Source organism: Fistularia commersonii, chromosome 3 (genome assembly GCF_037954325.1).
Source record: "Fistularia commersonii isolate RoL2024-O1a breed Wild chromosome 3, RoL_Fcom_v1.0, whole genome shotgun sequence".
NCBI lineage: Eukaryota > Metazoa > Chordata > Actinopteri > Syngnathiformes > Fistulariidae > Fistularia > Fistularia commersonii.
In genome coordinates, this window is record NC_141286.1 from 17,467,251 (window position 1) to 17,484,077 (window position 16,827).

A 16,827-nucleotide genomic window follows, 5' to 3' on the forward strand; every position below is an offset into this window, starting at 1 on the left:
AACAGTAAAGTTCAGCATGGAGTGTGCAAATGGAAAAAGTGCAAGTTTATACAGTATATAAACCGCTGACTGCTGCTCATTGTTCAGAGGGTATACGATATAGCCTAGAACAGGGGTTGGCAACCTTTACTAATCAAAGAGCCATTTGGACCCTTTTCCCCACTGTAAAGAAGATACCGGGAGCCACACAACCCTTTTGAAATTTAAACAGAATTAACATGGCATATAACGTTTTTTGTTTTTTTTTTGCCTTTATGCTATGTATCCATGCACTGCAAACGGGAAAGCACGAATTTCACTGTACAGCAAAACACTTTTCTACACTCTGCATGTGACAAACACTTTGAATGTATAAACAAAATGTGTTGCAATGAACAACAGCATAGAAAACAAAATTACATTTCTGCATGCAACAAAACATTTTGAACTCTGAAAAAAAGACATTTGGTTGAATGTTACTTTTAAGAAAAAATACTCAATGTCTATTTGAGTCCTTGTATTTATGAAAAAAAGCCGAACTTAAATTATCCACCAGCAGCAAACCAAAAATGCTCTCTCTGTTCGTGTCATCCTTTTACTGGCACATGCAGTCGTTCATTGAGAGCAGCAAGAATATTTTAAAATGTTTTATTTAGATGTTACAAGATCGTCTTACATTTTAAAAATGAACTAACTGAAATAAAATACATTTTAATCAAATACTCGATTATCTTCAAAAGCCACAGGGAGCAGTATCAGACGGATCCAAGAGCTGCATGTGGCTCTGGACCTGCGAGACCCCTGGCCTGTTGTATTCTTAGCTTATGATAGGATGATAGGAAAGATGGTAAAGCAGGTCATTTTTTCCAAAAAAAAAAAGTGTGCCGAATATCTTATTTTGCTTTAGGCTAAGTGTGAGATTTATTAGATCACTTTGCATGTCAGTTTGATAGGATGATATTTAGTTTACACAAAGTTTGACACACAAATGCCTTTTGTAAAGTTGCCTTTAGACTTGCTTTGTAGCTTTGATTTTTGATTAGTTTTAACTCAAAATACTGTAATATACTGTACTCATGTAAATGACTAGTTGTAATATTTCCTAGTATTTAGAAAGATTGATATGTGTGCTGTGTTTTCGCACCTTCAGCGGACTGTTTCCCAACAGACCAACTCAGAAGACCCGGGCACTCGCCCAGCTGGCAGGGTACGCTGTTACCTGCATTTGAAATGAAGAACAATGGCTCAATACAAGTATTTTACATTTAACACACTTGCGTCACTTTTTCAAAGGGCGAACCAGAGACACCATCCTTTCGAAGAACTACAGGCCCCTTCCACCGTAGACATGTGCGCACCATCCAAGAAGTGCGGACCACCATTACACGGATCATTACAGACGTGTATTATGAGGATGGCAAAGAGGTGGATCGCAGAGTAACAGAGGTAACGGCTTGCAAAAATGAATATGTCTATTTATTTGAAGGTAATTGTGGTTGAAGGACTTTCTTACCTCAATAGCACTTGTAACTACAAAATAAATAATTGAACCGATATCAAGAACTTAAAGCAATGTTTAAGGGTAACGATTTTTCCATTTTTGCCTTTTTTAATTTTTTTGAAATTGAACATGGAAAGGTTTGAATTCTACTATTAAAAGTAATAAATTATTAAGGGGGTTGACCCTAATATCATGATAATTTAGTAATTATTAGAAGTATTTCAAATTAATTGATTGTTGAAGGGTACATATCTATCTCGTGTTTTTGTAGACCTAGAAAAAGAATATGATAGGGTGCCTGCTCTGAGCCCCCTCTTTTTTGCAGTGATGATGGACAGGGTGACAGATGAGGTTAGACAGGGATCTCCATGGACCATGATGTTTGCAGATGACATTGTGATCTGTAGTGAGAGCAGAGAAAGAGGTAGAATAAAATCTAGAGTGGTGGAGGTATGCGCTGGAAAGGAGAGAAATGAAGGTTAGTCGCAGCAAGACAGAGTATATGTGTGTGAAAAGGAGGAGCCAGGTGGAATGGTGAGGCTACAGGGAGTGGAGATCAAGAAGTTGGAGGATTTCAGGTACTTGGGGTCAACTGTCCAGAGCAACGGAGAGTGTGGAAAAGAGGTGAAGAGACGGGTTCAAGCAGGTTGGAATGAGTGGAGAATAGTGTCGGGGGCACTATGTGATAGAAGACTATCAGCTAGAAGGAAAGGAAAGGTGTATAAGACAGTGAGACCAGCGATGCTGTATGGCCTAGGAACAGTTATAATGACGAAAAGACAGGAGGCAGAGCTAGATGTTGCAAAGATGAAGATGCTTAGGTTTTCTTTGGGAGGGATGATGATGGATAGGATCAGGAATGAGTCTATCAGAGGAGCAGCACGTGTTTGATGTTTTGGAAAGAAGGTCAGAGAAGTCAGACTGAGATGGTTTGGTCATGTACAGAGGAGAAAACACTGATATATTTTTTGATACTGAATAAAATCATGATATGATGTCAGTTAATTTTAAATGGAATACTAACATCAATATTAATGTTAATTAAAACTAACTGACATTTGGACAATACTAAATTACATTACATTACATTTGGCAGACGCTTTTATCCAAAGCGACTTACAATAGAGGACATAGGGACTGCAAATAACACTTGCAAATACAAGATGCACAGGAAATATACAGAACAGTAAGCTTGGGTTTTTTGTTGTTTTTTTTGACAAAGACATACACAAACGTACACACAAATACACACTGCATAGTATCATTAGTATCATTACATTAGTATATCCTGTACCTGCTGGATGGCTATTGAAGAAATGTTGCAAATGTCTCAAAACCCTGGTTGAAGTTTGTTAGAAGGAGAAATTATGTTGGAAGTGTTTCTTTTGTCAGAGTTGTATGGTAACCTGGAGCTTACTGCTCTCATTATTTGATCAGGAGAGCGAGGAGCCAGTTGTGGACTGTCATGTTATGGACAGCGACATCTCACCATGCCGCACAGGCAGCTCTTTGACCTCAGGTGACCTTGGCGATATCAGCTCTCTGTCATCCAAAGCCTCTAGCCAACAGCATAGCTCCGGTGGTACTAGCAGCACAGCAGGACACATCAGACCAGACTTCATTATGCCCCTTAGCCGAGGGACACGATCCATCAGGTACTGCCTCTTTTCTCTTTTCTCTCTCTCTCTCTCTTTCTCTCTCTGTCTTTCTCTCTCTATCTCACACTCAGACTCACATATAAACAGACGCACGTCAGATTTTGACGGGTTCTCCTTGATTGGTTTGTCAAAACTCTGCTTGATTTGCTTTATATTCTCCTGTGTCATTCCCTCACTGTCTTTGACTTTTGTAACACCCTGTTATCCCACTGACCCACTGATTCGCACCTGCCTCAGGATCCGAGGTTGCACCCAGGCATGAATCTGGGCTCACATCTCCACGCTATGTGAGGAGGTAGTGAGTAACCTCGGATGAGTGCCTGAGCAAACTGACCGGCTCCATTTGTCCCCTCTGTGTGTCTGCAGTCCCAGGAAGGAAGGTGGGCAAAAACAGAGGGGTCATATGGGTCCAAGGGCAGGGTCAGGGGTCACAAAGGACAGAGGCTATGGCACTCTGGGGTCGTGGGCCTTAATCCCGCTGACGCCCCGAGGAAGGGCTAGAAGGGGCCGACCCCCGTCCCGCTCCTCCCTGTCCAGGTGAGTCCTCCCAGAGGCTCACCATGCATCATCTAACTGAACCACAAACACACCTGTAGTGCCACTAACCCCACAGCACCTTTCCTTTCACTCACTCTCCTGCACCTAACTTGCACTCAACCCTGCAACTAATTATTTACTATTTTCTCTTGCACATTTAATCTGAAATTCATCAATTTTCCACTTTTGAAGAAGGATTCTGTTATCCTTTTATCAGTTTTACATCTGTTGCTCATGAGCAGTGGGTAGTCTTTTCTTAGGTACAAAAATATCTGGATAAAATATGATTAAAAGTAGTTGCCAAATGATGGTTTCTTCTCCCTGCAAATAAGCGTATAAGATTATTCAATAATTGATGACACGAGTTTCTGTATTTTGTGAGCTTGCAATAAAAACATAATTATTCCAATACTTTTGTATACCCCGTCATTGTGACATTATTTGGTTTCCAGTGAGACTTAAGCCACAGATTTGACAGGCTTAAAACTCAATGCTGAAGTTTAATTTTTTTTTTTTTTGGTTACAATACTCAGAATAAAAAAAAGTGCTCTATCTCTCCCCTTTTCTCTTTCTCTCTCTCTTCTCTCTCTCAGGTCTGGTGGTGGCAGCTCACTACCACGGTACAACGCCCAGATCCAGCCACTGTCATCCTCTGAAGATGAGCCCTACGGTCAAATGGTTCCCCCACGCCTTCCCATCAGCCCCACAGATGCCGAGCTCCCGAGCCACTCTGGCTCACTGCGCTCACCTCCCGAAGAAGCCAGCTCAGCCAGCTGCAGCTTTGTGGGACTTCGGGTGGTTGCCAAATGGTCGTCCAACGGCTACTTCTATTCTGGCCGAATCATCAAAGATGCTGGGGAGGGAAGATTTCGCCTGCGCTTCGATGATGGCTACGAGTGTGAGGTGGCGGGGAAAGATATCTTGCTCTGTGATCCCATTCCCATGGAGACAGAGGTCACTGCTCTGCTGGAGGATGAATATTTTAGTATCGGTGAGGAAGAGGAACAGCAGATCGTCCTGATTCCAGATCCTTTTCTCTAAATGAGTTTTTCACTTTTTGAAGCAGAAAAGATAGAAGTTTCCCTAACCAGTTAATCAGGTCACTACTTATTTACATCAGTGTTAAAAGGCCAAAGCAATGTCTTTAAATTCAATTTCAAAACATTTTGAATAGTTTGTTAATCCCTTGTGGGAAATGCGCCTTCGAATTTTTATCCATTTTGGAAGAACCATGAGTAGTGGCCGGGCCACTGCCCAGGGAGCAGTTGGGAGTAAAGTGTCTTGCTCTCCGCAACACTTTGACAGACTAGGGGGAGCTCTGGGATCAAACCAAGAACCTTCAGTTCTGAGGCGACTACTCACCTGAGCCACGCCACCCCCAATATATTGTTATAAGAGAATTACATAGCTGTTATATAGAACCATGACAGATATTGAGACATGTGAAAAACATTACAGAATTATTTACAAAAATATATGTCTCAGCACATGGATACACTAACTTGCCACTAGTTTGATTCAGTTCTTTTTTGGATTTTTCTTAATTTTCAAAAGCTTGTGTTTATGTAGGCTTATGAGTATATATTGGCGTCTGAATGCAGGTGTTGTGAAGGGCTACAAGACTGAGGGCCAGGAGCTGTACTACAGTGTGGAGAAGGAAGGCCAGAACCAGTGGTACAACAGGACCTCTGTAATCCTGTCCTTGGAGCAGGGGAACAAGCTGAGGGAGCAGCACAGCCTCGGGCCATATGAGCCCTCCACACCCTTAGCCAAGGCCTCTGACATCAGCCTGGGTGAGACCACCACAGTCCAGTTCAATAGTTTACTGGTTTTGACTTAATTAAGAATGGAAACCTTTTTTTTCTCAACTGTATACACCTAAATTGCGCCCTGGTGTTGATTCGGTTTTTTAAATATTTTTTAAATCCGAATCAAACTTGTTCTAAAAGTTCTGAATGTCTAAAGATATTTGAACCTAATATTTAGTTGGCTTTATGGCTTTAAATGTTGAAAGAACATTTCTAAATAAGATGTTCGGTATGTCCAGCATCTTTCTTACTTTTTAAAAATTGAGATGATGCAGCTGGTTGTTTGAGATACTCCTCAATATTCCTATCTCAATATTCTGTCAAAAGTAGTTGGATCCAGGAAATATTTGGATATTTTTAGTGTAACAACATTAAAAATGTTTTCACAACATAAATATTGGCCTCCCATATATTCCGTTATCCCCTATGAAAATGTAATGGATAATGCATCCCTTAGCCTTTGGCGAAACAGGTCTTATATTAATTGTCTATTTCATTTCTTGATCATGGAGTTTTGTGTTGAAGTCAAGGTGGCTCTGGGGGTTGTGCACATGAAGAACATGGTCACACACACACACACACACCCTGATCTTTGAGCTCTGGCACCCTGATAAATGATCATTATAACAATTTTCCAGACAACCTAGTGGAGGGGAAAAGGCGGCGCCGAGGAAACTCCACAGGTCCGGACACGCCAAGCCGCAGCTCTTGCAGCAGTCCCCGCATCCCCGGCCCTGCTGGCAAGAGGAAGCTAAAGGCCCAGGACGATAAGGGAACACCAGCCAAGAGGGGTCGCAGGGGGCCAGGCTCAAGAGCTGGTACTGACTTGCTCCCCAAAATTGTTTTAACAGCCAAAGCGGGGTTTTCATAGACTGACTATAAAGTTGAATTTCCTCAGATAGCTGTTTTTTAAGCATTGTTTTCATTTCCAGTTTTAGACACAAATGTGTATGAATCAAATATTTTAACACTTTTTTTTCACTCAGCTGCTTTTAAGTGGTTTTAATTTTTTATTTTTTATTTTTTCCAAAAAAGAAAATCCACCATTTTTAACATTTCTTAAATCCTTCTTTACTACAACAATGTAAACAGTTATAGTAAAAGCTTGCCCTTTAAAGTGGCACAAATTTGATCAAGTGATCGTTCATGTGTGGTTTTTCTGCTAAGTGTAACTAAGACATACAGGCCACCGTCTTCGAGTCCACCCTCTGCTGCAGCTGTGGCCGATCTGGTAACTAACACCACGTCTCCAGTGTTCATTTTGGTCCACGGGTGGAGGGAAGATGGGGGAAAGCAGTATTTCTATAAGATCACAGGTGTTTTCATTTTGAACCAGATTATTGTTTATTATGTCAGTTGCACTGATTTTTTTCAAGAAAATTCTTTGCCTATTTATCAAAGTGATCTGGCATTAGTTCTAGTTAATTTCCTAAAATGTTCTAATATCCATTTTTGCACTTTGACGTCAAAATATTTATAAGTTGTTTTTTTTGACAATAGTCAGTAGTTATACTTTTATCTTTATTGTGCAAAAGCATCAAACTGAATAGATAGTCTCAAAAATTGATTTGGCGACCAGTTCAAACAGCTTGTAACTCAAAGATACAGAGATTTGCATGAGTAAATGTTGCTACTTAATGACATTTTAGTTATGTCAGTGTACACTTTTGTTGTTTTTTTTTTTTTTGTTTATTTAAACTTATTGTCTTACTGCTGCTTTACTCTCCCTTCTTAACTGTCTGTCCCTCCCTGTCCTTCAGGTCAACGTGCTGGAGTGTGCAACACTTCCGGCAGTGGCACTGATTTACCTGGTCAATCAGCTGACCCAGCCGAGACCCACGGCCCCCTGCCCCACAACACGGCTCTCTTCATGGGCTTTGCATTCATGCTCACCGCGTCATCTGAGATTGACAGGCTCACCAACAAGCTGACGAGCGACGACGAGGAGGGTGAGGTTCCCTGCTGGCCTGCTAAATCAGTAGAAATTTTCCCTTTTCTTCAGTGGCTGTCAGTTGGCATTTATTCTCGCCACTTGCCCAACAGATTATGTGGAGACCGGTCCGTACAACAAAGGTTACACAGAGTCTCAGCTGCAGGCAGGTGGAGGCTTCATCCTGCCAGACTTCAATGAAGAACAGGTATAGGTTGGACAATGAATTGTTATCAATTTCTACCACAAGGATGCTGCATCAATAAGAGCACTGGCTTGTTTATTTATGTTTGAACTTTTTCCCCTCCCATTGATTTTTTTTTTTTTTTTTTGAGATTGCAGATAAACAGAAGCAATAGTTATATTTTCAGCTAATTGACAAGAATAAAAATACTGTATGTGAGTGACATGCCTCTGCCTTTTCTGATTACTTTTAATTCTGCTGTTTTGTAAATTGATTTTTTTGAATTGTGTTTTTGATTATTGGCAAATGTATTTGATCAGGTGACTTGCCTATTCTTCTCATAATAGTAACAAGAAGTAGGTTTTACCATTTTAATCCATCTATGGCATGGTTTATTCCAAAATACAACCTCTTTTAAACATGTTTAATTTAGTAGTAAACCACATCATGAAAAATTTACCTTTTAACATTTTTAAGAATTATCTGAGAAATATCTGAAAATGTATCAAAAAAACAGCTCGCTGCTCTTCAATCCTATTTAGTGCAAAGCTGCCTACCAGAGCCTGCTGATTGCAGACCAGCACTGTCGTACCAGGAAGTACCTTTTGTGCCTGGCCAGTGGTGTCCCGTGCGTCTCCCATATCTGGGTACGAGACTGCTGTAAAGACAACAAGCTGCTAAACTACAGAAACTACCTGCTGCCTGCTGGTGTGGGACCTGACGATGCCATAGTGGAATGGTGAGGAGACATTCCGCTTGTCTTGAGTTTGTTAGTGTGTCTATGTTGTTCCTCACATTACTCAGTCACAAACTGAGGCTCAGTTTTTTGAAAAATGTGTGGTGAAATTTTGAAACACCAGTTTTTTAAACTCATTGTTTGAAAACCCAATCCTGGTTAGTTTCAGTTCACATGACACCCTGATTAACTCTGAAACACTTAAACATTTTTTTTCAGTTATGAAAATGAGTAGTCATGCCTCAGTGGTATCTGAGAAAATCACAGGTTGTCTTTGAAAATTGTTTCAGCTGTTTAATTATTCATCATCACAATTCAATTAATAAGCAAATATTTTGGTTTTTGTATTGAATTGGGTTTAGTTTAGTTTTATTCTTCTCTGTATATTAATTGGTTTTAAAATAATGACAATGTGATTAAACTATCAAAATCAAATTGTTTTTTTTTAAATTGATTATTCAAATAATGAAATAAAAATATATATCATATCAATTTAAATATACATGAATGTATAATTACCAGTACCCATCTCTCTTTTACATTTGATCACTAAACAAAAACATTTTTGGCACGATGAGCTTTAAGACCACATTTATCAATTACGGTACAAATGTAGAGTAGCTCCCACAAAATGAATTCCTGAACGAGGAACCTGAACTAATTATTTTTTCCTGACTATTTCAGTTTAAAATGTTCTTTAAATATGACTCAACATTTACTTGTAACACTCCTTCACCCATCAGGCATCCCCGCTGTAGTCCTTTCAAAGCCCTGAGGGTCCTGGTGGTGTTGGAGAAGCCAGTGGAGCTCTGGGTCCAACTCCTCACCCTAGGTGGGGGCTCGTCCGTACGACACTTCCAGGCAAACAAAGACACCTTTGGTAAGAGTGTACAACTCGTCACCCAAATACTCTGCATTTTCTTGGTTACTGACTTTTTTCACCTTTCCTTGTAGACATTCCTGCTGGCAAGTATGATGTAGTGCTGACAGATGAGACCTGTCCACCACTGCTGGACAAAAGTTTCACATCCCAGGAAATCCCTCTGGTGTCTCCTGAGTGGCTCATCCAAAGTGTAATTTGCGGTGAGCGCCTGGGTTTCGATAGCAAGCCTCAGTATCACCATGACTACTCCTCTTAATCCAACTCCCTGTGGAAAATGCCTTTAGTCATGCTAAACGTTGAGAATTAGCTATGTTGCATGCCTCTGCTGTATATACCTTTATCCTGTCTGTTTTTATGGGATAATAAATTGTGAGCCCTGTTTCATTTTAATGAAAGTTACTTTATTTTTTCCACTGGTTGTACATATTTGCCTTTAATATTCACAGTTTATACAAAAAACCCAAACTGAATTCAAGCTACAAAAACATTTTCCTGTTGATTCCTTTTAAGACATTTGTTTTGGAGGTATGGTCAATAATGTTAAATGGACACACCATATTTTGTGAGTTACCGAGACGCCCCTCTCCATACTGCATAACCAAGTACTCCCCCTGCCAGTCAACATTGCACAGGGAATGGTATCCAACTCTTGTCAGAAGTTTTTCCACGCATTTCCACAGATATACTTTCCGGCACCTCAAACAGTAATTTGTGCAAGTTGTAACAGACATTTGCCATGTTAGGAAACTGAAATTCTGATGCATTTTGATAAGCTCAAAATACTTTGAGAGCCTATCAACTCTCATTAAGTTCGGTTTACAGAGATGACAGAGGAATATATATTTACAGTTTGGATGAACTAGTAGATGACTTTTACAGAAAAACACCAAAAACTGCACAAGGCTGGCAGAAGAATTATGAAAGAACACAATGAATCTTCATCGAGCATCCTCTTCTCAAACACTGGAAGAAAAAGGGAACGCATTAGGTGAACATAGCGTTTAAAAATACCTGTTTGAGTAGCGGGTGTGAGTATACTTGGACCGAATTTCCTAAATCAAGGCTAGGACCCTCAGAGTGTCATGATTAAATCAATTCTATCATTTAGATTGTACATAAAACCTAAATGCTACAAACACTACTAACAATTCAATTTGACTGGCTTATTGCATGCTCCATCCACATCCACAAGTAAACAACTTTGTATCAGGGTAATGTGAGAATCTTGAACTGAGATTAGGAGCATGAACTAATATTCCATGAATATACGGTAGTTCTACTACAGAAATTCAGATTTTAAGGCAACTTATTGCATTTGCCTAATTTTAAAACCTTAAACTTTACAAGATGTTTAATGTCCCTTTTATCGTAGTCAATTTTTTTTTGAATGACATGACTTGTCAAGGGCAATGTTAAGGGGACATACCTGCCCAGAGTGCCTCCTGCATGGGTGTAGTACTTGTTGTAGTCGAGCCTCAGTAAAAGCTGAGCCAGATCAGAGTTGATTTGATGATTCCTTACGCTTGAAAGAATTTTGAAGAGCAAGGACGACTGACGTCTGAAGCCCTGCAATTCAACATCATTAAAGTGATATTCCAAGATCGACAGGGAGGAGACTGAGCAAGCATCTTACCTTGACCAGGATGTCCAGCTGAGCCACCCCCCTCTCATCAAGTGACACCACCGTCTGACTGACCAGCGAGCAGAAGTTATGACACAGTTCAAGGATCTCGCTCAAGCAGTGAAAGACCTTCAAAAGGATGTATGTCTGTTACTCAGAGACCAAACAATCTTGATTAAAAATTCAGAAATAAGCCGCTTTCATACTGGCTTGAGGAGGATGAAAGACTGGGCCAACAGGTTGCTAAGAAAATGATCGTGAGCCAATCGAATGCTCTCGAAGTCTCGGGTGGAGTTGATCTGCTGCAGGAGCTGGGAGAACTGGGACTCCAGCACATCAACCTGGAAAGAATATCAAGGAAAATGCAGATCATGCACAGACCTATATTTAATTTCAGTATGAGTGTCTCTATACATCAGCATATCCTACAGAAATATTTTAGGATTATTTGACCTGAAGGAGTGTTAATTCAAAGATCTGATGTTCATCTGATCTCATGTTACATAAAAATGCACTATTGCATTTTAATGTGATCCCAGTGCACCTTTCACACTTTGTTATTTTAGTCTTTAAAAAGCTGCAAATGACATCATTATCCAAGATGTAGGAGTAATGAAATCTAAATGCCACAAACATTAACATTTTGAGATTAGAAGAGCCAGTATTTTGATTCAAGATTAGTTTGTTTTGATGGCAGTCCGCCCATGTGTATGTTGCTCTCCAATTACTTTACTTGAATGAGGTCTGGTGGAAAAGACATTCTGTCTGAGCTTTTAAAAGAAGAAGCAAAAGTGTGGTGAGGATGTGTTCAACTTATAGAGATACTGTTACGTGGGTGATGAAAAGTGTGTTAGTGTGTTCTTTCTTACTTGTAAGTAGTACTGCAGATTGTCAATTAAGAAAGCCATATGGTTGCGCAGCCTCCACTTGATGGCATCTGTCTGACTAGACTTCAGATGTTTCCTTTGCATCTGCAAAGCCCAGCAGTGCTGCAGCTGTGACTGGACTCGCCGTACACTTAGCAGGTACCTGAACACAACGTTGTACCTAGACACAGAGGAGGGGATGCTCAACTTCGCTCAGGACAAACAGATGGTATAATCCATGAGCGGATAAAAAACAGACTTCTCCAGGACAGCAGGGGTGAAGAGGATGTGAAGTGGCCACTGGACCTTGTAGATAAGTCCGAGTGCTGCCCAGCCGGTGGGAGGGGCCTCTCGGGGAGAGGTGTCCTGTGGGGGCGTGGCTCCATCTCTGGTGCCCGTTGCCTCTGGAACACCATTATCATCAGAAATTAATAAACCATGAATCCCGAACCCTCCATTAACAGAGGGAAACAGCAAAGGTTCTGACTGTTTCTTCAACACTGTGGCTGTTGGACGTGCTTCAGCAGGAGCTCACCTTTGCTGTCTTTGCCCTGGTAGTCAACCGTGAGGTGCAGTAAAGGCAGGAGGTTGTCATCATCCAGTAATACCTTGTGGGCTGCCTGCTGAAAAGCCACGTTTACGTCTGTGAGATGGAAAATGCAATAAAATTAAATAGTCAATTTAATGAATTGAAGAATGTTGTGAAAACTGGATCTTGCCACCTAAATGGAGAATGGTGCTACAATATGTCTTGCTTTTTGATGCGGTATTACATTTACCATGCTCGGTTACAGCTGTTGGTGGGGTCTTCAGCATGTGCTGTGCAAGGTCAATAAAAGCCTGGTAGAGCTCGCCACGACCCAGCAAGTAGAAGTCCTTAATGATCTGGAAGAAAACCAAAATTACTGCCACTCACTGAAGCCAAGAAAAGATAAACCACAAGCGCCCCAGTGGCCTGCAGAGTCCTCAGCAAAATCAGAAGTAGCGCAATGTATTCTAAAAATGAATGTCAAATAATATGTATATTTTAAAAAACTATCCATCCCAAATGTCGACATTGCGCATTTAACTTTGATTTATGAAGTAAACCAAAATGTGCCCTAGACACAAACCTTGAGTTGTTCCAAGAGATCTGACTCCTCTACCATCAGTGTCCACAGATGCTGAAATTCAATTCAATAAATATCAGTGTTACTAATAATCATTTAACAAATTACATCTATCGAATTAAAATGTCAGGAAAACTAACCTCTGCTACTGTGCTTCTGATGCGATCAATTAGGTTTTCAAAGTCAGTTAGACTGAAAAGGAGCTGCTGTTTGAGTCTGTGCAGCTCTGCAGCAAACATGTCCTCCTGGTGTTTCAGGATGGAGCCTGCAACAGACACACACACACACATAAATGGTTTTAGTGATAAAGAAAATGTAAGGATCCTAGTTAAAGAAAACAAAACAACTGCAGGGCAACAAACTACCAGCTCTAGAAGGACTGTGGTTGTGGTTTTCGAACATCTGGACAGATTCTCCCACAAACAGGATCTTCTCAGCCACTCGAATGGGAATGTAAGATGGAAGCATCTCTGTACGCAGGGAGAACTGCTGGAGGGAAGGAGCCAGCATGTTCTCCTCCTCAATCAGCCTCTGCATGCGCACACACACACACACACACACACACATACGTATTCAAGATTAAGATTTTAGAAGCACGACATTGGTTGTGGGTCTGGTTCGATGGTTTTGATTCTTACCAGGTCCTGCAGTTCTCTTAGCTGCTTTCCACTTAAGCCACCAAGCCCCAGATCCTCCTCCTCTTCCTCTTGGTTGGCAGCAGCTCCCCCTGCGCTTGGACCCTGTTTGACGAAGAACTCCTCACTCTGGTCCAGCAGGAGCCCGTGCAGCATCCACGCTGCCAGCTGTTTGTACATCACACCATGGCACACAGCCAAAATCCTGCAAAATGTAATTATAAAGTGGCATAATTATAGATTCTGCAAAATGTGTTTACTTTTTGTGCATTCTCAAGTACGTTATAGCAAAGATTCAAGTAATCACTCATTGGAGTGTTGGCCGTTCGTGGTTTTGTCAGGTAATTTCTTGTTCATTGTCAGGTTCTGTCTATGACTTTCATGGGCAAACCTTCTACAGAATAAGGTCTGTGAGGAGAGTTAGGAAATATAACCTTGCCTTGTAATTTCATGAATGAGCCTGGTGTTATGCTGTATCTGAATCAGTCACGTACAACGTTGTTTGTTACATGCGGCCATCCAAACTCCTACACAAAAGTGTGGGAATAATTATCAATGCTCTATTAAGCTAGTCTAAAAAGGACACTGACTTACTTTTCTAGTGCCATGCGCACAGGAGGAAGCCCCCCACAGCTGTGCTTGTACACAGTCTCCAATATCTGACAGCCATGAATCTGAAGTGACAGATGAGAACAGGGCCAGATGGCCATCAGCTCTGATGTGACTCATCCATCTCTCCCAGGTACTCCCACAAGATTGTTAACAGACAGAACCAAATGGTGATTCAAAGAAGTTTGTTTTGGTTACTTGGGATACAATGAATAGGTATTGTGGTTAAATCAGAGGCACAAACTTTGACCTGACAGTGTTGTCAAGGTTTTTCTGCCTTATGTACATGTTATCCATATATATAATTTTCAATACTTAGATATTGTGATGAATGTGAATAAAAACAATTGAGCTTATGATTATTACAGTTCTATATTTGTGCAACAGTACTTTTGAAAGACAGCACATTTTCTCACAATTGTATTTTTATGCATCATGGAAGTTCAAGAAATGAAGTTCTCCAATGACAAGTACTTACTTTTTGTGATTTTATAGTTTCTACCACCACCATCACAGAGGGAAACAGCAATTGGAACTTAAGCAAGGAAAAAAACATGTTATCATCAGAAAACACTTCTGATTCTTTGTGTCATATATGCGACAATTCTTATTTCTGTTATCTCATAAAGTATTGCCAAAAAAATGTAACCACCTGGTCAAGCTTATAATTCACATGGGAGATAGTGAGATGGGGATCTTCAAGGAACTGAAAAAAACAGGCATAGTTGGATCAGCATCGTCTTTGGCTTTGGGCTGATAAATTAGTGGATTGTGTTCGTTTCACCTCCTGCTCCAGCTCCAGAAGAGCCTGTCTGTACGGCTGCAGCATGGAGTCTAGCCCAGTGCAGAATGCTCTCAGGTAAATACCATGAAGTCCTGTCTGGTTGGGCTGATTTGTGTGATGCTCCTATATAGCAAAGCATTACATTACTTTTTTCAAGTATCCCAAAGACACTTTCATTCATCCCCTAGAACTTACACAGAATGTTGTTTTATTTCCTTTATTTTTTGTCACATTCAGTTATGCATACAACACAACAAAAGTATTTTTCCCCTACATTTAACCTAGTGGGAAACGTGTTCACATCATGACAGTCTTGTATAACATGTATGCAGTTGACATGATCATAAGTACATACATCTGATTATATGCATCTTCTTTACTTTCATTCACTTTGTTTCTTAGCAAGCTCGTTTTGTTCATCTTTTTTAGTCTCATAAAAAACATGTAAAATTGAAAATGGCATTACGTTTAAGAAAGGATTCCTTTTTCCTAAAGAAATGCATACATTTAAAAATTAACCATGGCTTCTGTATCACCTGGACTAATTTTTATATATAGTAAGTTACTACAGTGTAACTGCTATGAACACAGTTTTGAAAGGTAGTTACTGTTAACAGAATATACAAGTACTAAATGGGACACACAGAATTGACTCACTTGTTGATGTACATGGCCAGTGTGTTGTTCTATGAACTCAGTGAAGCGTATGTAGTCCGAGCCTAGTTTGCAATGTCGGTTAAGGACACTGGTCTCACTTGGGTGAAGGAAAGGGAGATCCTGAGACACCTAGGGATATAAAAAGGAAGTTTAAAAAATACATAAATACCTTAATTTATTCTCTACCGCTTACCCTGCACAGGGTTACAAGGATACAGAGCTTATCCCAGCTGTCATTAGACGAGAGGTGGGGTACACCTGGTCCTCGCAGGGCCACATCTAGACAACCTACCATTCACTCTCACAATCACACATCTGGACCATTTTCAAATTAACCTTCAACATGTTTTTAGACTATGGGAGGAAACCCGTGCAGACACGGGGACAACATGCAAACTCCACACAGAAAGCCCCCCCCCATTTCATGTCCAGCAAGACAAGTCCTTCTTACTGTAAGGCAAAATCGCTAAGCACTGTGCCGCCCCTAAATATATATGAAGCAACATCAGTACTCGAAATATGTTGTACAAATATTTTAATTTTGCTCTTAGCTCCTAGCATCTATATTCGTCCTTATTTTGGAATGTGAAAGGTCAAGGGAAGCGGTTGAATCGGTGTTCTGCACTGCTCATCACAGCTACAACACAAACTGCTGAGTTGTTTTGTAAACCAAGAGGTAAGGAACTGAATTTATATCACAAACCTATATGAACCAAGAGCAGTCTCTCTGTATACACAATATATAAATATATACACACACAGAGAGACAGTTTAACCTTTCCCTTAGCCTCTCACACCCCAGAATCAGAGTGAATATTGATGCCAGTGGTGTAGAAATAAAAAGACCTAAAACAAATCAGTAGTTTACTTATGGGTCTGTTGGTCAGTGCTAACTATTGTTTCACTAAACAGAAGATGCAACTCCTAAGACAGCTCCATGAATAAAAACCCATCGTGGATGAGATTCTCAAAAAATAAAAGCATTTCACAATATGCTTTTGTTAACATAAAAATGGGCGTCTGCTTATGTAACATATTTCTGATAATTAAGCGTTTATTCCAAAACAGGGGAGTTCAGAATATTATATATTGCGTTAGCATTGTCGTATTGTTACCCTCATTTTTGCAGAAAGCTGAAGAGACGTTTGTTTGACGTACCTGCAACCCGGTGCGTTTGTTCCATGTAAATATAGTGCCAGGATTTCCACTTAAGGACTGTAACAACTCGTGAATCATCCTGACCTGTTTAAATCAAATTCATGTAGAAAGTGCAGGGACGGAATTCATCCAAAACAAACTGCCGCCGAAGCTGTCGCAGTTTGAGTACGTC

General features: G+C 40.4%; 2 protein-coding genes across 6 annotated transcripts in view; one reads left to right on the forward strand and one right to left on the reverse strand.

Moving 5' to 3' along the window:
• Positions 1-9,606, forward strand: part of tp53bp1 (tumor protein p53 binding protein, 1) — a 25,998-nt gene extending 16,392 nt beyond the window's left edge. For 2 of the 5 annotated variants that reach the window (XM_086143918.1, XM_086143919.1), the window contains exons 18-27: positions 1,273-1,425; positions 2,918-3,135; positions 4,269-4,666; positions 5,277-5,468; positions 6,122-6,301; positions 7,244-7,432; positions 7,527-7,621; positions 8,140-8,336; positions 9,077-9,213; positions 9,288-9,606. In XM_086143918.1, coding sequence (XP_086000044.1) covers positions 1,273-1,425; positions 2,918-3,135; positions 4,269-4,666; positions 5,277-5,468; positions 6,122-6,301; positions 7,244-7,432; positions 7,527-7,621; positions 8,140-8,336; positions 9,077-9,213; positions 9,288-9,472 — 1,944 coding nt within the window. In that variant the 3' untranslated portion in view covers positions 9,473-9,606. Of the gene's footprint in view, positions 1-1,129; positions 1,187-1,272; positions 1,426-2,917; positions 3,136-3,504; positions 3,676-4,268; positions 4,667-5,276; positions 5,469-6,121; positions 6,302-6,650; positions 6,717-7,243; positions 7,433-7,526; positions 7,622-8,139; positions 8,337-9,076; positions 9,214-9,287 lie in introns of those variants that run through there. The other 3 variants (XM_086143916.1, XM_086143917.1, XM_086143920.1) reach the window with 3 other exon arrangements.
• Positions 9,596-16,825, reverse strand: tubgcp4 (tubulin gamma complex component 4). The gene is made up of 18 exons (XM_086143921.1): positions 16,656-16,825; positions 15,498-15,626; positions 14,841-14,963; positions 14,709-14,762; positions 14,535-14,591; positions 14,042-14,121; positions 13,451-13,652; positions 13,178-13,343; positions 12,953-13,077; positions 12,816-12,866; positions 12,483-12,588; positions 12,239-12,346; positions 11,963-12,107; positions 11,707-11,884; positions 11,044-11,178; positions 10,850-10,966; positions 10,643-10,782; positions 9,596-10,179 (listed from the first exon to the last, which is right to left on the reverse strand). Exons 1-18 carry the CDS (start codon positions 16,731-16,733, stop codon positions 10,173-10,175), a joined length of 2,001 nt encoding a protein of 666 aa, XP_086000047.1. The 5' UTR covers positions 16,734-16,825; the 3' UTR covers positions 9,596-10,172.
• Between the last annotated feature and the right edge of the window lie 2 nt (positions 16,826-16,827).

Excerpts from the sequence above, each read along its gene's own strand:
- tubgcp4 (XM_086143921.1), bottom strand. The coding sequence starts at position 16,733 with ATGATTCACGAGTTGTTACAGTCCTTAAGTGGAAATCCTGGCACTATA. Across the intron at positions 12,347-12,482 it reads AACAGCTGTAACCGAGCATG|ACGTAAACGTGGCTTTTCAG; the intron begins GTAAATGTAATA and ends TCCATCTCACAG. Across the intron at positions 12,108-12,238 it reads CCAGGGCAAAGACAGCAAAG|AGGCAACGGGCACCAGAGAT; the intron begins GTGAGCTCCTGC and ends ATGGTGTTCCAG.